At 40.0% G+C, this 16,495-nt stretch overlaps 1 protein-coding gene across 4 annotated transcripts in view; it reads left to right on the top strand.

The window, feature by feature from the left end:
- tcf12 (transcription factor 12) overlaps positions 1 to 16,495 on the top strand; it is a 75,566-nt gene that overhangs the window by 24,729 nt on the left and 34,342 nt on the right. For all 4 annotated transcript variants that reach the window (XM_035682274.1, XM_035682273.1, XM_035682271.1 and 1 more), the window contains exons 6-8: positions 11,779 to 11,840; positions 13,681 to 13,813; positions 14,518 to 14,570. In XM_035682274.1, coding sequence (XP_035538167.1) covers positions 11,779 to 11,840; positions 13,681 to 13,813; positions 14,518 to 14,570 — 248 coding nt within the window. The remainder of the gene's footprint in view (positions 1 to 11,778; positions 11,841 to 13,680; positions 13,814 to 14,517; positions 14,571 to 16,495) is intronic.

The raw sequence follows: 16,495 nt of genomic DNA, 5'->3' as shown, positions 1-16,495 counted from the left end.
ATAACAGGGTAATCATACACAGTGGATTAGTCTGTCTTCTCTAGGTAGTTATTATGCATGCTGGTACTGTAAAGGGAAAGTAGTACAACAGTGCAGATTTGCATCATATTAGCATTCAGTAAGCAGTAAGATGGTCGATGGTGAGAGTTAGTCCTCTCCTTAAAACTGAGGAATTAAATTATGGAGCTGTGTCAGTGACAGTGCATTTTTTAAGACACAAAACAGGCATTATACAACCATGCTGCACTGAGTAGTCCTTTGCAAGAGAACATAATTCATCTCTTTCAGTCTTTTCCCCCGTTCATTTTCTAATTGTTCCTCAAGGCTTTTCATGAAGTGTCAAATCCCACATCCCACTGGCATCCCCAGCGTGTTTTTACCGGGGCAGGTGTCATGTGCTAATGCTCTGTCCCATGAGAGACCCTCCTCAGACCCAGGTTGTGATTGTGGCCAGGTGCTGTTCAGGTGTGTACTCGGTTTCCACTGCAGTGTGGGTCACAGGTGCTGCCAATGCTGCTCCCTCTCCCCACTCTGTCATTCACACCCATACACATATACATATATACACACACAGAGAGAGTTTGCTGCAAGCTTTCACAGTAGGAGCTGAATACAGTATTAGCTTAGGATAAACACTTTTTTTCACATTCACTTGTGTGTGTGACTGCAGAATGTATATATCTTCTGTATTTATGACAAGAACAGAGAGCGGAGAAGTGAAGACGGGGAGATGTGGTGCAGTACAGTTTAGTGGATGTAGCCGGTCATTATGCAGAGCTGCAGGGTGTGCTTATCTATTACTGCGGTCGGTGGAGCATGAAGAGCTGAAGACGAGCTGAAAGGGCGCAAATCCCTTTTCTTAGTCCCCATGCCGCCTACATCTCCCTCCACATACCAGCCCTCCCCGCCCCCATGCTTCTCCCAGCCCGTCTCGGCCCTGCCTAGCCCTGGCCATGCCTTCCGTAGGCCCTGGCCCCCAGCGTGTGACTGGTGAGGCTGTCCAGCTGCAGAGGATCAGCTGTAGCTTTAGTAGGCTTGGGTGGCTGTCTCTCTAAAGAGGAAAGAAGAACTGGGGCATGGCCAAGGTATGATGACATAACAAGTCTCTAGGAAAGCAGCTGCAGGGGTCAGAGCACCACAATTGTATTTACAATCAGTGGAAAGGTGTCTTCGTGTAGACTGTTTCGCTGCATTTATTGAGAGAATGCTTGTTATGTGTGTCCGCTGGCAGGGCCAAGAGCAGGCAGCTTTGTTAGTTATAAGTGGCCCAGGATACTTGCGTAATTGTGTACATGTGCATCTGCAGATATTTGCACAAGAAAAAGAGTCAAATTCTTTCAGAAACACTTAATTTTCTGCTGAAAATACAAATGTTTGAGAAGTGATTAAAAGAAGTTCAGATAAATCCATATTCTGTTGCTAAGACCCATTGTGCTTGTTGGCCTTCTTATACATCCCACATCTCTCCCTCTTTTTCCCCTCCCCCTTTCTGTCGCCTCATGCTGCCTGCAGCTGATGCCAAGAAAAATGTTAGAGATTATTTAATACAAGCGCAAAGCTAAAAGGGAAATGATTCATTCAGACGAATTACTGTTAGTGGAACAATTAAAGTCTGCTGACTTCAGCTCTTGGCGCTGCTAATGCCGACAGCTTATCTTATCACTGTGTAGCTTCGATATATGCCAGAAAAGCCAATGACCATAGAGTCTGAAAATGTTTTGTCTTGAATCTTGTTTGCAGAAAGCCATACGTACTGTATAGCACTGTAAACACAAGCCATACTAGTGGGTATGTGACTTAGTATTACTGAGTATCTCTGAATAGCAAACGTATTGTTTACCTTTGATGCAATATCAGTGTTTGTACTAACTTCTGGAATTTATGTACAGATGTTGTGTTGAGAGCCTTAAAGCTAAGCTACAGTTGTTTTCAATTGAGGCCGACCTGAATAAATACCTTTTTTTCCATAAACTCACACTGTGTTTTACTGTATACACTTGTAGAACACATCTGTAGCTGATCCTGTGCATTGGGCAATCATAGATTGTTTTTTCTCTCTAGATATTAAATTTGTTGGCCTTTCTGTAAATGAAAAGCTATCATTGAAACACACACACACACCAACTGACAGCACTGAACATATACATAAAAAAGAGACACACAACGAGAAAAAATCTCTGGGATACTCTTGCTTAAGTAGATTTATTTTGTTTAGAAAGAGACAATGATGTGTTAGTTATCTTACTTAAAACTAGGAGAGAAGTAACCTAAGGCATAAAGTCGTTAGACTTTAGAGAGTATAAATGAATCATAAATAGCTTCCAGGTATAAAATAATATATAGCTGTCTTTTCAAGGAGGCACTTTAAATGTCCAGTGTGTAGCAGGATAGACAAGCACTCTTAAATATGAAAAACAGACACAGTCTTGGAGATATGAGAAACACAAAGTATGCATGAAGTGATGGTCTGTTTGCATGTGTCACAAAGGAGATCAACTTCAGGACTAATTTTGGTAAAGTCCGCCCAGTAGAATCATTGTAAATGAACCCAGGTTGTACACAGACAAATGACCAATTCATCCTAAACTTCCTTCCTTACTTTAGCTTGAAAAAGGAACTACTACAACATGGAGAATGTATGAAATTGACCCCTGATTCCTGGACATCAGTCTCTGTCGCAAACAGTTCCCTCACCTAAAGCATCATTTTTGAAAATACATCAATGGTTGAGTCCTTGTCGAGATGAATCACAGAAAACCTGGCCCACAGTTGCTGGTTAACTCTCATGCCCACCTCTCCTAACCCCGCCTCCATTTTTTCCACAGTCACAACTGCTCGCCCAGGCGTCCTGTGTCCATGCTGGGTGTGCTGGCAAACAAAACGCTTGATAATGTTACACTCCCTTCTTGTTGGACTGTAGTGGATTGTGATTGGTTACTAAAATGCAAACATTTGTTTCGCCTTTACTCCCACTTGACAATGCCTGACATTTTGTCCTGCGCTGGCAGAGCCCTGAGAGTGTGAGGTGTGGGAAGTGTAGAGAGAAGCATGGCTCTGTGAGACTTTTTCATTACTGCCAGGAATATGGGGGTGGGAAGGTACTTTTTTTATTTTTTGTCAACTTAAAATCAACCAACTCTTAAATGGTTGCTACAGTTTTTTGCCCACTTGCGATGCCTTCCCCACAGAGAGAACTCATCAGAAGATGTTTCCCCTTCAGGCTGTTTTGGTGTTTTATTTAGTGCAGGCTTGTGTTCTTAAATTGTAGACCGCTTAGGGTTTGCAGGGATTTTTCTGTGTTAGGAAATATATACCCACAGTGCTTGGAGCTGGATCAGCATTCCTAACCCATGTGTGTATCCTTCCTTGTCCTTCATCTCGGTTCTCTGTTGTTTCGCTGTTCAACAGTTGTTTGGCATCTTTAATAGCAAACATCGACACACTTTGATGTTACACACTGACTTGATTCTAATATCCAACTGAGGGACATTTCTTCAGCTTGTTAAATATGCTCTTGTTACCCTGGACAGCCCTCTCTCTCTCTCTTTCGAGCTGACAGGGACAATTGGTGGTGAGCTCACATGTGAATGTGTGATGCAGGGGGAGCACGTTAGCGTCCCTACCAAAGCAGCATCCATTACAGTGTTGGTGTTCACATGGTGGGAGATGTTATTAGGGAGCTCATCCGCTTTCTCCTCTGAGAGAATGGATGTGTGATTATGAAGTCATCAGCCATGAACCAGTGAGGCTGCGAGAGAAGCACCCCTCCTCATGGGTCCTCAGGGTGCCATTGATTGGTGACCATGTGTTTGTGCCTGATAGACTGTGAAATGGTGTGTTGCTGCACGGCTGTGTCACACCTGCGTCCCACCAAGGTGATTGATTGGTTTGGTCATGTGGAATGTTCCCATCTGGTCTGCAGTAATGCATTTTTTTCCTCATTCGTGAATAACAAGCACTGGCAGGAGAATAGTTGGGCTCGGAAAAAGGCAAAGGCCAAGCGAAAACATTTTCCCCTTTACACCGCCCCCTTTTCCTTTTTACCGAGTTAGAGAAAATTCAAATAGACCAAGCCATGGCACCTGATTATCCCGGGAGGGGATAAATACAATCAGGAAATCCACATCTCCTCTCTCACACAGAGATGGGTTTTAGGAGAAAATAAACTGTTTAGCTAGTGCGAAGGGCAGCAGCTCCTGATTTCGAAAGTAATACTTCAGGACTAAAGAATGTGCAGTAAAACGAGAGATATCTTTGATCTAGTTGAGAATTTAAACACCTTTTCTTGATTAGTAACCCTTTCTAGTCTAATCAAAAAGCAATGGTGGTAAGCTTTTTTCCCCCCTCAAGCCTAATGTGTTGTTTTGTTTCTCATTCCTGCATTCCTCCTGGTTTGATTCCTCTTAATCCTGGTCCCTCTCCTCTAATTGATCTATTCATTCCACCTAATGGCTAATTACACATCATGCTGCATGAGCAGATGCATTTATCATCATAGTACGTAATAATCAGTGACATTTCAACAAAGAAAAAATAAATATGCAAATAAGAACTCATTAACATTTGCTCTTGCTGTTTTGAATAATGTCACTGCTGACAAGGCTGTATGCAGAAATTGATATTGAGCTCAGGGCAAAGGAGACATGTTTCCTTAGTGTTTTGTGGCTCTATCGTGTTTCTCCATCCTACTGTTGTTCCTGATTCTGGGCTGTAGACATTGTCCCCAGGCAGGGAGGAAGCTGATTGGTACACTACCCCCCTTCCCTGTTTCCTCATCCACGCTGACCTAACCTCTAACCCAGCCAGCTTTTATGCGCTGTCAAACAGAACCTGGTGGAAGCATCAGACGGCTTTGACAGGATGGATGTACACAAACAAAAAGAAAACAAAAGGAGGCATTTTATAAGGTATTCTGATATATATATATATATATATATATATATATGTATATCTGATTTGTCCTTGTACCGTCTCTTGTTGCCAGAGGAATGTATTAGCAGCCATGCAGCCTGTCTAACTTTACTTCCAAGGCGTCCAGCGAGGCCTATAAGAATTTATATAGGGTAGAAGTACCCTGTTGTTAGTTTGTGATTTAATCACCACAGAATCAGGTCCTTGTATTACAGTCCATTTCATAAAAATCAAACAGAAATATAATAAAAAAGCTGTATGACAGTATTTAAGTCTTGGAGCTTTTAATAGAGATTTTGAAAAGTTCATAAAAATGTTTCTTGTGACATGGTCTATTAACTTGATGGGATTAATGTTGTGTTGTTTGAAGTCATCACATGGGAACAGATGCACAGAAAGCAAACATGTGTGCTCAGAAAAAAACCCCAAGTGAGCTGGCGTGTGTTAAGTTCATTTGGTTTCTACATTATCAACATTTCCTCATCCTGTATTATGTGTTTGTTTTCATGGTCTTGGCTTTCCTTGGAGCAAGGAAAATGGACTTGTTTTCTGGTTGGGGAAAAAAAAGGCCATAGGAATGCATCTGAGAGGCAGTGAAGCACGCTCACTAATTGGCTGTTTTTTGTGGCGGGGGTTCTGAATTGATCCCTGGAGACGCTTAGGTCACTACCTCTCACATTATCAAAGCAAGGGACTCGACACAGTGCCATACTGCGCTGTACTGCAGCCCTGTGATCAATAAAGGAGGCACACTATGAATGGCTGGCCAGCTTTTCCTGCCTGTCTTCTCCTTCAGTGGGATTTCAGCACCTATTGTTGATTCATTCACTTCACTAGCTCAGCGTGTAGGTAGCGGAGGTTGAACTGGGCTGAAAAAACAAACTATATTTTCAATTGAATTTAAGTTAGTTAAGTAAGTTTGATTGAGACTGATTGATTTGATTGATTTTTCTACAAATTAGTTACTTTAATCGAATGGTTTGGCTAATGCAGTTAAATATTCTATTTTATTAACTCCACTTTATGTTGTATTCACTTGCCAATATACTAATAAAGTCTTTGGTTATGTAATGAAGCATTCATTCTTTCTGTACGGTGGCCGTGAAGTACAAATCACAACACAACGGCAAATTGAAAAACACAACAAATAACGACAAATATGGTTGTGGTTTCTGTTTTGTCATTGTGATTTGCACTTCACGGCCACCTTAACTCTCACATATTAATTTATAAGCTGTCAAACACATGAGGCGTTAAAGTTCTGAATTCTGACAACATTAAGTTGCACAATCAAGATAAGTGTGACCTTTTGTAGTTACAACTGATGTGGATTTGTAGACACTATGTTTACATAGAAAATAAATAATAAAAACTATTGCTCACTCTTGAACATATAATTATTGAATTTGAACAGGCATACGGGGGCTTCTAAGTGCTTGGTGAAGTGATGTGTGGGGTGTTTTAGTTGCATATTGTTGTTGAGAAGATGATCATTAAACAAAATGTCGCTCTCAAGGTCGCCACTCGTGTGGTCTTACACCACTCGTATTTCATACTGTGGTTGTTGCAGAATAAAGGGTGTGGAATGCAGTTTGGTCAGTTCAAGAAGGAGAATATGTGTAAAGTCGGTGGTTTAAACTTGCAGTGCAATAGTAGAGAACATCTTGGTAAGAGAAGTGAAAGAGAAACTGTAGAAGTCAGAGTAAAGCACCTAACCCCTGAGCCTGGAGCACTTTGGTCATGGGTTATAGTGTTTGTCTGTTGTTTGTAAAATATTTTGTCAAGAGGAATGCCTTGTTTTTTTACTGCAAACCAAATCTAACTACAGGTACAAATAAAGTAACGTGAACCAGCTTGTGTAGTGTAGTCAGCAGTAGAAACGGGTATTTGGGAATCTAAAGGATAACTGACAGAAATGTCCACTTCCTTACCTGCAGTGAGAGAGGATGCCAGAAGAATAAGATATCTGGATAATAATTTAGGCTGTATGGCAGAATGGGTAGAAACAATCCCCTCCTGATAAAAATCATGTGACAGCAGCCTGGAGTTTGGAAAAACCAGTGACAGAGTGAAAGCATCAGATTCTTGGATCTGGCTAAGCAATAGCTAAAGTCCAATAAAAAGCGCTATATTTAGCAGAAACTGGGCACAGCGCATCACCATCCCTGCTGCACGCCATAATGGTACTGAGTGCATCATGCAATGGCCAAATAATTTGCCAGATACAGGCGATTTATTAAAAACATCCTGCTTCATAATTGCTTTAAATTAGGTTTGTATTCGCTCTCAATAATTCTAAACAGGTTTTTAATTGGAATTAATATGACATTATGTGATTTAGCTTGGCACTCTTGGTACATTTTGGTTGAATGCAGTTGCATATTCTTTGTCCTGTTGGTTACATTGCTGCACACAGGTTGACTATTAGAAACAGAGAACGAGGAGCTCAGTAAAACATGGGCATTTAGTGCCACATATTGGCTTTCTCTGTGGAAATAATAGCATCTTTCTTTTAATGTTTTATATTAATCTGTGTGCCATCTGAGTGATATGCTAATAAGCAGCTTCACAGAATATTTAAATCAGAATTGATAGACCTTTTTTCCTCATTACATTGATTTTTCATCGCATAGGTGATATACTGTGCATTGGCAGTCTGCATACTTGTATAATTGATGGTGATTGCTGTAATTAAGCCACTTTACTCATGTTGCTTTTAGCATTTAGTATGTTTTGCATCTTTGCTGTTTTAAGGTGGATAATGACTTTTGCTTCCTATCGATCACTGCACTTTAGACTCATTAGTAGACCTGTGACACAAAAAGAAAAAAACAGGCTCAGTCCCGCGTTGCACTGCTCTGAACAAATGGGCCTACTCAAGAAATAATAATAACAATAATAGTGTTGCTCTCGTTGTGAGGCTGTGATCACACCCGCCTGCTCAGAGGAGGGAAAACAAAGCATTAGTAATAACAAGCCTGTAACTCATGAAATTGATTAATTCTGCTTTTATTTGTTTCTCCTTCCCTCACAGTAGGAACGGTCTTTGATTTATAAGCTTGTCTTTCAAACTTAAATAATTCAATCAGGGAACTTCAGTTTTGTTTTGTTTTTACTTAAATACAGATTATTACAGTGGCCTGTTTTCCTTATAATGAGTTATAGTATATATGCTTCAGACAGGAGATGTGTCACTGCATGATAAGGGTATATTTTATTCAGCTAATTTAGGCTCCTGGCTTTAAAACTGGCCAACCCAGCAGTATGTTCCACTTGATATATCACTTTGTTCTACTTTACTTCAGCATCATAAATATGCATTCTCCTGAAATTTCAATAGCAACAGCCGCGTAGTTACAAACTGTACTTTATTTTAGTCTTTTAGCAGCAGGGTTTGTCCTCAGATTGTTGATTCATTGTAAAGGTTAAGAGGCTACGCCGAGATTTAAACTCTGTTTGCACGCATGACATGAGGAAAACTCCAGGAGAAGATGGAGGCGAGCAGAAGGGCAGACTAGTTAATGATGAAGCCATCTACATATCATCGCTCTGTTTAATGAGGTACAGGATCAGATAAAGTAGTCAGAGCTGCTGTATCTTTATCAGGACAGTCTAAACGAACTCACAGACCTGCTCATCTGTGACCTCTGGACTTGGTATACTGAAGTTAATCCAAAGTACGCTGCCCTGTGGCTGTTCCCCTGAGCCCTTCTTCATCCTGCTCTCCTTGCTGGCTGATTCAGGTAAATAGGGGAGGGAACAGTGTCTGAGTGGCCATGTCTAGTAGTCACACAGGTGCTTTAGCTGGCTGCAGTTTCTCAAAAAAGTTTTAGAGCGGTCTGAAGTGACAGGTGATGGCATTTTTGTCAGACTTTGCCCTATGATTGAGTTCTTTGATCTTGTACTCTTCTTATATTAAGGACTTGTTCATTGTTTCATCAAATGGACCACCATCCTTTTCCATTCACGAGGATGGGGAGCCATTCAATGTAAACCCCCTCCACCCACACCCCCCCGGCTTTTATCATGTTGAAAGACATCTACTTTCAAACCGTAGTAATAAATTGGTGTTGATCCATTCTTCTAAGTACACTGAATGGACAATAGTAACTTCAGCTGCCGCTTCTTACAATTATAATTTGAAATGTATTTCTGCCTGAACCAGTTCTGTCTGTCAAATTTTAAATGACAGTGCTGTGAGCTGCCTCCGATTTAACAAATCCAGACAATTCCCAGCAGAAGAACATCAAATGAGAAACAAATGAGAAAATATTATTTTATTACATTTCAGCTCTATCATATGTTCATGCAGAGATTTATGCAGGGTTGGAGACAAAAAAGGAAGGGTGAGTAACAGAGGTTATAGACTGAATCAAAGATTGGGCACTGCATCCATTTGCACACTGATGCTTTGATACACTCAGTGTTGTGTTTACAGAAGAAGCAACTTAAAATGATGTGTTGTTGATAAAAGGAGGAAAAGGAACAGCCATAGCAGATTACTGTCATATGTAATATCATTGTGTAATATTGTGTGAACATCTTTTTTTAAGTTTCATAAAAGAAGCAGATATGATGGCTGCAGCTTATGGTATGGCTTTATTGTAACAAGTGACGTCCTTGTAGATGCTTTGGCAAGAAAATGGCAGCATCTCATTGCTTACAAATGCAGTAAATGTTTATGCAAAGTATTTTTCTCAGTGATTCCTTGGTTATACTTTGTAAGTTAAGGTTGGATCCAGAGCAGCTCAGTAGACTTTCTTTTGCCCCGACTCCACAGTTTTTGGGGCAGCTGTGTGGCTGCTGCTCCTCTGTGTCACAACACGGACTGAGACATTGCTTTCACAAACACATCTGTCTGCTCAGGTGGGCCCTGAAACTACAACAGTGATCATCAATTATTCATATAAAACACAGTGTGTGTGTGACAAAACACATGCTGCCAATGAATATTTAACTCTTGACCAGACCTTTTTCTCAGACCACATTTTAGGAATGAAAATGAATTTCACTGAACCACCTTTAGATATTAGACAGAAAATAAAGAAATTTAAATTCTGTCAAAGGAGATATTTCATCATTCTGCCATGATAGGGAACGTTGGTGGTAACCGACAACTTAATCCTATTTCCTTTTTGCAAGAGCGATGGCTCAGAACTGTATCGCATTATTGTTACAAGAGAAGCAGCTTTGCCAGTTAAACCATCATCCCTGATTTCCTTGGCTTCCTTAGTCTCTGGAGACAGTCTGCACAGATGCAGAACAACTGTCTCCTGCAGGACTGCTCAGATAAGCACAAGTGAATTCTCTTAGATGTGCCTCTGTTCACCTGCGCTTGTGAAAGCAATGTTCAGATCAGTCATTGTGTAACAAAAGATCCGGGCTATGCAAGTTTTTAACTCGCAAAAAAATATTTACCTTTTCCCCAGAGTAAAGAGAATTTAGTTCCAACGCTTGTGTCTGTGCTTGTAATATTTGGAAGTCTGACAAAAATAATGTACGATGCTGTTAAAGTTATTCATCATTCTCCCCTAGGAGCTCTCATTTGTTTGTTTGTTTGTTTTTCCTGGGGAGTAAAACTGCTGAGTTTGGATATTGGGATGTGTATGATTCATGTGTGTTGTGTGCTGTAACTTTTATTTTTCCCCTGATGGTTGCTCTGGAGCCATTTCTTTGAGGTGTGCTTGCCGAATGTGACACTGATAGAAGGACTCCCTGACAATTATCACTCTATCAGTAATTAATTCACTGAAAACATAGTTTGCATACTGAAAACCTTGTAACACATAACAATGCTTTACAGACGTGCAGGTTTTGTTTTGGCCCTTCTTAATGGGTTTTTCACTGCAAGGAACCATCCTGCTTCGAAGGTCCCAGTTGTCTAAGCTGCTTTATGTCTGTCGAATAGTTTAGTACATTTAGTATATAGTACGTTGTAACAGGACCTGAGGGAGTCTCATTTCTATGAAATGCAATGATGGAAACCTGAGTTAATTTGGTGTGACGGTTTTAAAAGCTCATGCAGGCTGAACAGTTTACTACAAGACAGTGAAATATATCAAATAAATGTCAGTCAGTCAGTTAATTCATCCATCCACTGATCCCATCCCTCCTTTCTTCTTTCCCTCTTTGCTTCCAGCCTACATGAGATAATATTAAAGTAGATGGCAGATAAAAGTGAAAGAAAAGAAACAAAACTGAGCTGTTTTTTTTAGTATTTTATTAGTGTATTAAAACACTTCTCACTTCCTCAATAGGAACCACACTTTTCTTGCAGCCTGTTTACTTTTGTACTTCCATTTATGTTCACATGTTGTTACTTTAAATTACACATTATATCAGTAGTCTACAGAATACATAAATATGCATTGTTTCCATGTAAGTTGCCTAGAAAGACACACGTTTATGTAATTGAAGTTTGTAGTAATGTTGATACTGTGTGAAGTTAATGAATTGTATTGTGACTACAGTATCAAAATCAGATTATATCATGAGGTCCATGACAATATGCAGCACCAGCTAGCATGTTTGTGGGCCTCTATTTTTAAAGGTCTCAGTTATGACCGTATTAGGTATTATTGTGAGTACTTACCCTGCACATTGTTACATTGTTAAACAGTTTTATCATAACTTTTACGGTGAATTGACTAAATAAATGTTAAAGACCTAAATAGGCACAATTTAATACAAATTGTTGTCAGTAAAGTTGAGAAGCAGCAAGGTTAAGTGTTCATCGTGCACCAAACACTGCAGAACAAAACAATCAGGACACTGTATGTAGTCTTTTATGCGCCGTTAATCCAGATGTGTGCTGAAGTATCATAAAAGATAACGATTGTTTTTACTGTCCTTTCCGTGTTTTTACAGGTAAATCAGAGAGGGCTTCATTTATTGGCTATGGGAGGGATCCTGGAGCATCTGGCTGCCAGGTGAGTTTTTCATCAGATGTCAATTTCTTGTTGCTCCAAAAGTTTATATCAAAGCAGAACTAAATCACCCTCTACAATAGCGCTAAAACTGGTTGACCTGAAAAAAGGTTAAACAATGTTTTCTAAATCTTATCTTATCCAAGCAAGAAGGTATCAAAAGTAGGGGTTGAAACATCTGTGCATTAGAAGTAACAGACCCAACATAATTTAATTTTCAACTCTAGGGTTAGGGTTAGGGTTTCAACCCTAACCCCATCCTGGAGCCCTTCAGATATCTATATGTGTACTATATGTATATCCACTATTAAACTAAAGATGAGTGGGATTCTGCAGAACAGTAAAGACAACTAGAAGATCCTCTGTTATTTTAAAAATCCTGTCAGGTTTAAAGTTTCTGATGTTTTTTTGTGAATTTCTGTGAAATTCAGTTCAGTGTAAATATTGGCATTTTCTAACATGAGACTATGTAATAAGACATAGTTTGACACTTTTTGGCCAGATACAGTAAAAAAGATTAATGAAAGCGTTTTAGAGGGAATACCATTTACAACATTTTGAGTAGGAGTTGAGGAATGTGTGCAGATCTGCAGCTGGAGAGATCTGAGTTGGACAGGAAGACTAAAAAATAAATTTCTTAGAATCTGCTGAGAATGTGTGAAAGGAACTACCATAAAACATAAATAACAATGACCACTGGAAGACCTACTGATTTATTTTTCGGCAGCTGGTTAAGCCAAATAAACACAAGACAATTAATGTCATGATCTACTTGACATATGGCTACTGTACATTATTACCCAAAATATGTGGCATATGACTTCTGAGGCTCGGAGGAGATCCCTTTGATTCAGACTCTCAGTTCTGTCAGTGCTCTGGTGCATTTTTCAAATTTGTATTTCTGAATCTTTGTGTCTCCTTCTGAACTCTGCAAATAAAATGTCATTAAATACAGTCTTGAGGTGCAAAGGTTTCAAACTGCTACAAAGTATTGAGTTTGATTCCCTGATTCTTGTACCAATTGATTATCGGGTAAATTAGATTTAATTGAATGAAATTAATTCAGACGTGTTCACAAAGATAGTCACAAGAATCCAAATTTGAGAGTCCTTCCCCTGAATAACTATGATAGTTTAAAGAGGCCAGAGGAAGTGTAGCTGCAGAGATTCAATATCACTAAACAAAGGAAACAACAGAAGTAGGTCTGTTGTGTCATTTGAATGCTGTGAATTTATTTAGATTACTTTTGACTTGCGTTGTCTCAGACAGTTTTTTATGACCTACATTTTAGATCAGAGAAATAATCTTTGTTTCTTTAGTACAGTTCATATGTTTTCAAACACATATTTACACTAAAGGGAATTTGTCAGCATACGTGTTGGATTCGTCAATCAGAAATCAAAGCTTTTAGAAAGGTCTCAGCGGTTACTGTGTCAACCCTCAGCCTTCATAGGGGATTCGGGGGGGGTGGGGGCAACTGCTACACATCGAGTTGTTCTCACTCACATGATCCCTGCTCTACTGGTCTGCAGCCGATTACTCTAATTAGACCAAGCTCTTAATTGGCCTCTTAACCCAGTTTGTTGGGGCTGTAGAGGTCAAATAGATATTGACCTGTGACACAGAATTAACAGGAGTGATATGTGATATGTTACTTAAACAGTTTGTACATCCATTTCAATTTTTTTTTATGTTTCATCTTTAGAATGATTTTGATATTATATTTGTGATTTACAGTTAACACACTGTTAATGCTTTCGTGCTTTTTACTGCAAATGACACTCAAATGACTGAAAGCTTATCCTTTAGTGTTAAGAATTTGTATGTTTGTTTACTCTTTCAGTCTTCTGTAAGGACAGACATCGTGTTGGCGAGTCCTGGTCCAGTGACTACATCAGGGAAGTCACCTGCGCCATTATACTCCTTCACTGCAGCTAATCCTAGAAGACGTTCTCTACCAGATCCTCCGCCCGTCGGTCAGTGCCATCTCAATGATTATAATCCCCTAAAATGATATTCTTGTTTCCTTTTAAAACAGTTTTCTCTTCGGGGACAAATGTAGTTTGAATTTAAAATAATCAAAATGTTACAATAAACGTCAGTAATACATTCTCTCATTCTTCTTTTTAGTAAGTGGATAATCTTGCATCTTACATTGTCTGTTTATCTAGTGCCAGTCTGGAGTGAGTCTAATGTGGCATTTGCAAAACAGCAGGGATGCATTTAACACAGCGCTCTTGAAGCAGCCTTTGTTATCACAAACATGGCCAGGTTTTGGCACCTAAGTTGGCACAGCTTGAAGTGGAGATAGTCAATTGCTGTTCTCCCAATCGGGACATTGTAGGTTAGCCCTATTAGCTCCTGTTCAAAGCACACAATGTAAATTCGATGGTAAAGTATAACTGAAGTGGAATTAGTCTTGACAGGTCAAGGGAAAGTTTGTGAATAAAGATAAATTTTCAGCACTCCAATACTATACTGCATAATAATGAAAATGACTGTAAGGGTGTCTGAAGTTATTTTTAAAGGTTGCTTATGTGAAAATCATTATTTAATCTCAAATACTTTATATAGCACAAGAACACAGATTTTGTTAGTGACTTATGGCTTGTTTGCAGAAGATTCATAGTTACCTTTTTTTTGCCTGTGAATGAATAGATGTGCTTTCATCTCTCCACAGATCCTCTACAAACAAAAAAGGTTCGCAAGGTCCCTCCTGGCCTGCCTTCATCTGTGAGTGGAAGATCATCTACCTCTCATATAAATAGATTTCACAGTGAGCTTACTTAAGCAGACACACACACACATCTAAGCTACTCACACGCCCTCCCTCTCAACACTTGCACACAAAGAGAAAGAGCTCTTGACATCACTACCACATCACTTGACATCACTAGCGGGAATTCAGTTGTTTTTTGGTTCTGCAGTGACACCGTGGTGTCTGATCATTTAAAGTTCTGACTTTTAATGTTTGTTGCTTACATGCTTGTTGTTTAATATTAGGATCTAAATGTCTCTGTAGGGCACATCTTTCTGTACATTTTTTGTACTTGTGTGTGTTTTGTGTGTGTGTGTATGCATAAAATGTGTGTGCATGTGAGTGTGTACACATGTGCACCTCGAGGTGATTGATTTTCAGTGCTGCCCTGTCACAGTCTAGCCTCCTCACAGCCTCTCCTGGGAGAAAGAGAGGCTGTCAGAGCGGATCCCCAGCTCTGCTCTTTTGATGTTTAATTAGTCATTACGTAGCCGAACAGGAGGACAGACAGAGATTAATAGCACAGAATATCTGAAATTTCTATTGGTAATGATCCCGGTGGAGCAGAAACCATTAGGATGCAGAGAAGTGTGGAGCTCAGCTTGCGTTCGCTTAGACAGGGGGTGTTGAAGTTCATTAATATGCATAAATCAGTAAGTCAGATGTTCATTGTTAAAACCCTAGTGGATTGGCAAAGGTTTTATTAAGCTCTGCCTTAAATTCCTAGAACTGGTACAAGACAATGATTTTTTTCCTTTTCTTTTTAATAAGAAGCAACTGGTTTACCAAAATCCCACCCTTTTCTTTCCTTAAACAATAAAAGGGTTTTCTTTTTCTTTCTTTTTTTTGGGTGAGGGAGTCTGAGACTGGATTTGCCTTTCAGAGCTTTGATAATCGTCACCTCTGCTGCTGTTACTCTGAAATCAAATATGGAACAGGCCGCGGAACATAAAAGGCTGGCATGTGTTTTGTTTCTGGATTTGTATTTGAAAAGAAGTTTGTCAGAGCATGAGGGAGAGAAGCAGTCTCTGGCAGCAGCAGGAACGTGTGCTGCCTTCCTCTTAAGTAAGTGATATATTTGAGGTCTTGTCAGACGGAGGGAGGGAGGCAAAGAATGGTTGCCTCGCGGGTTACATCTCTTTGTTGTGTAAATGGACGCTGGGCTTTTATTTGTCAGTACTTAACACATGGGCGCAGGTGCAGTTCTGTGACTCATAAGAGTACAATCAAGCAGTACAATGCTAGATGGGGAAAAACAGTGACGGAGCATGGGATAAAATGCAGCTTCTTCTTGTCACTCAGTACTGCTCAGAAGATAATGCCTGGAGCTTGGAGGAATTATCCCAGTTAGCCTTTGATCCCATTTAAAAGAATAAAGATGGTAGTGTTGAATAAAGGCCTGTAGGTCTCTTATAACCTGCTGACAGAGAAAGGAAAACATAATGCCAGCTTTTGATAGGTGGTATATGTGGAAAATGTTTGAGTAGGAGGTTGTCTGGCAGCTTTCAGGAGGTGTTAGGATATTGGTATTGGACTAATAGGAAGCAAAGGTGAGGCAGGGTAGCATTAACTATTGGAGGGTGTAAAGAGCTACTTGTGGCCCTTAACAACGTGTAAAGTGACTGTTGCAGAGGGGGATTGCTGTATATCTAAGGGTGGTTATCAGCCAAGACATGTTTGTGTCTCTGGCACTGACACTGGCAGTGGTGAGGGTGGTGTCGAGGGGAAGGCGCACCTGGAGTCAGAGCTGCTTTGCCAGAGGCAGCTGTGTGAAGAGCCTGCAGCGTACCTGTAAAGCATGAATGCAGCTGCAGATGCCGCTGAAAGCTTTTGCTTGTGTAAGCAAGCGTGAGAGCCTCACCAGAGACCTGAATAGCTGCTTGATTTAAAAAAAAAAAAA

Source organism: Morone saxatilis, unplaced genomic scaffold (assembly GCF_004916995.1).
Source record: "Morone saxatilis isolate NCDOM2014 unplaced genomic scaffold, NCSU_SB_2.0 Contig11, whole genome shotgun sequence".
Lineage (NCBI taxonomy): Eukaryota > Metazoa > Chordata > Actinopteri > Moronidae > Morone > Morone saxatilis.
This window is presented reverse-complemented; position numbering and strand designations above follow the sequence as displayed.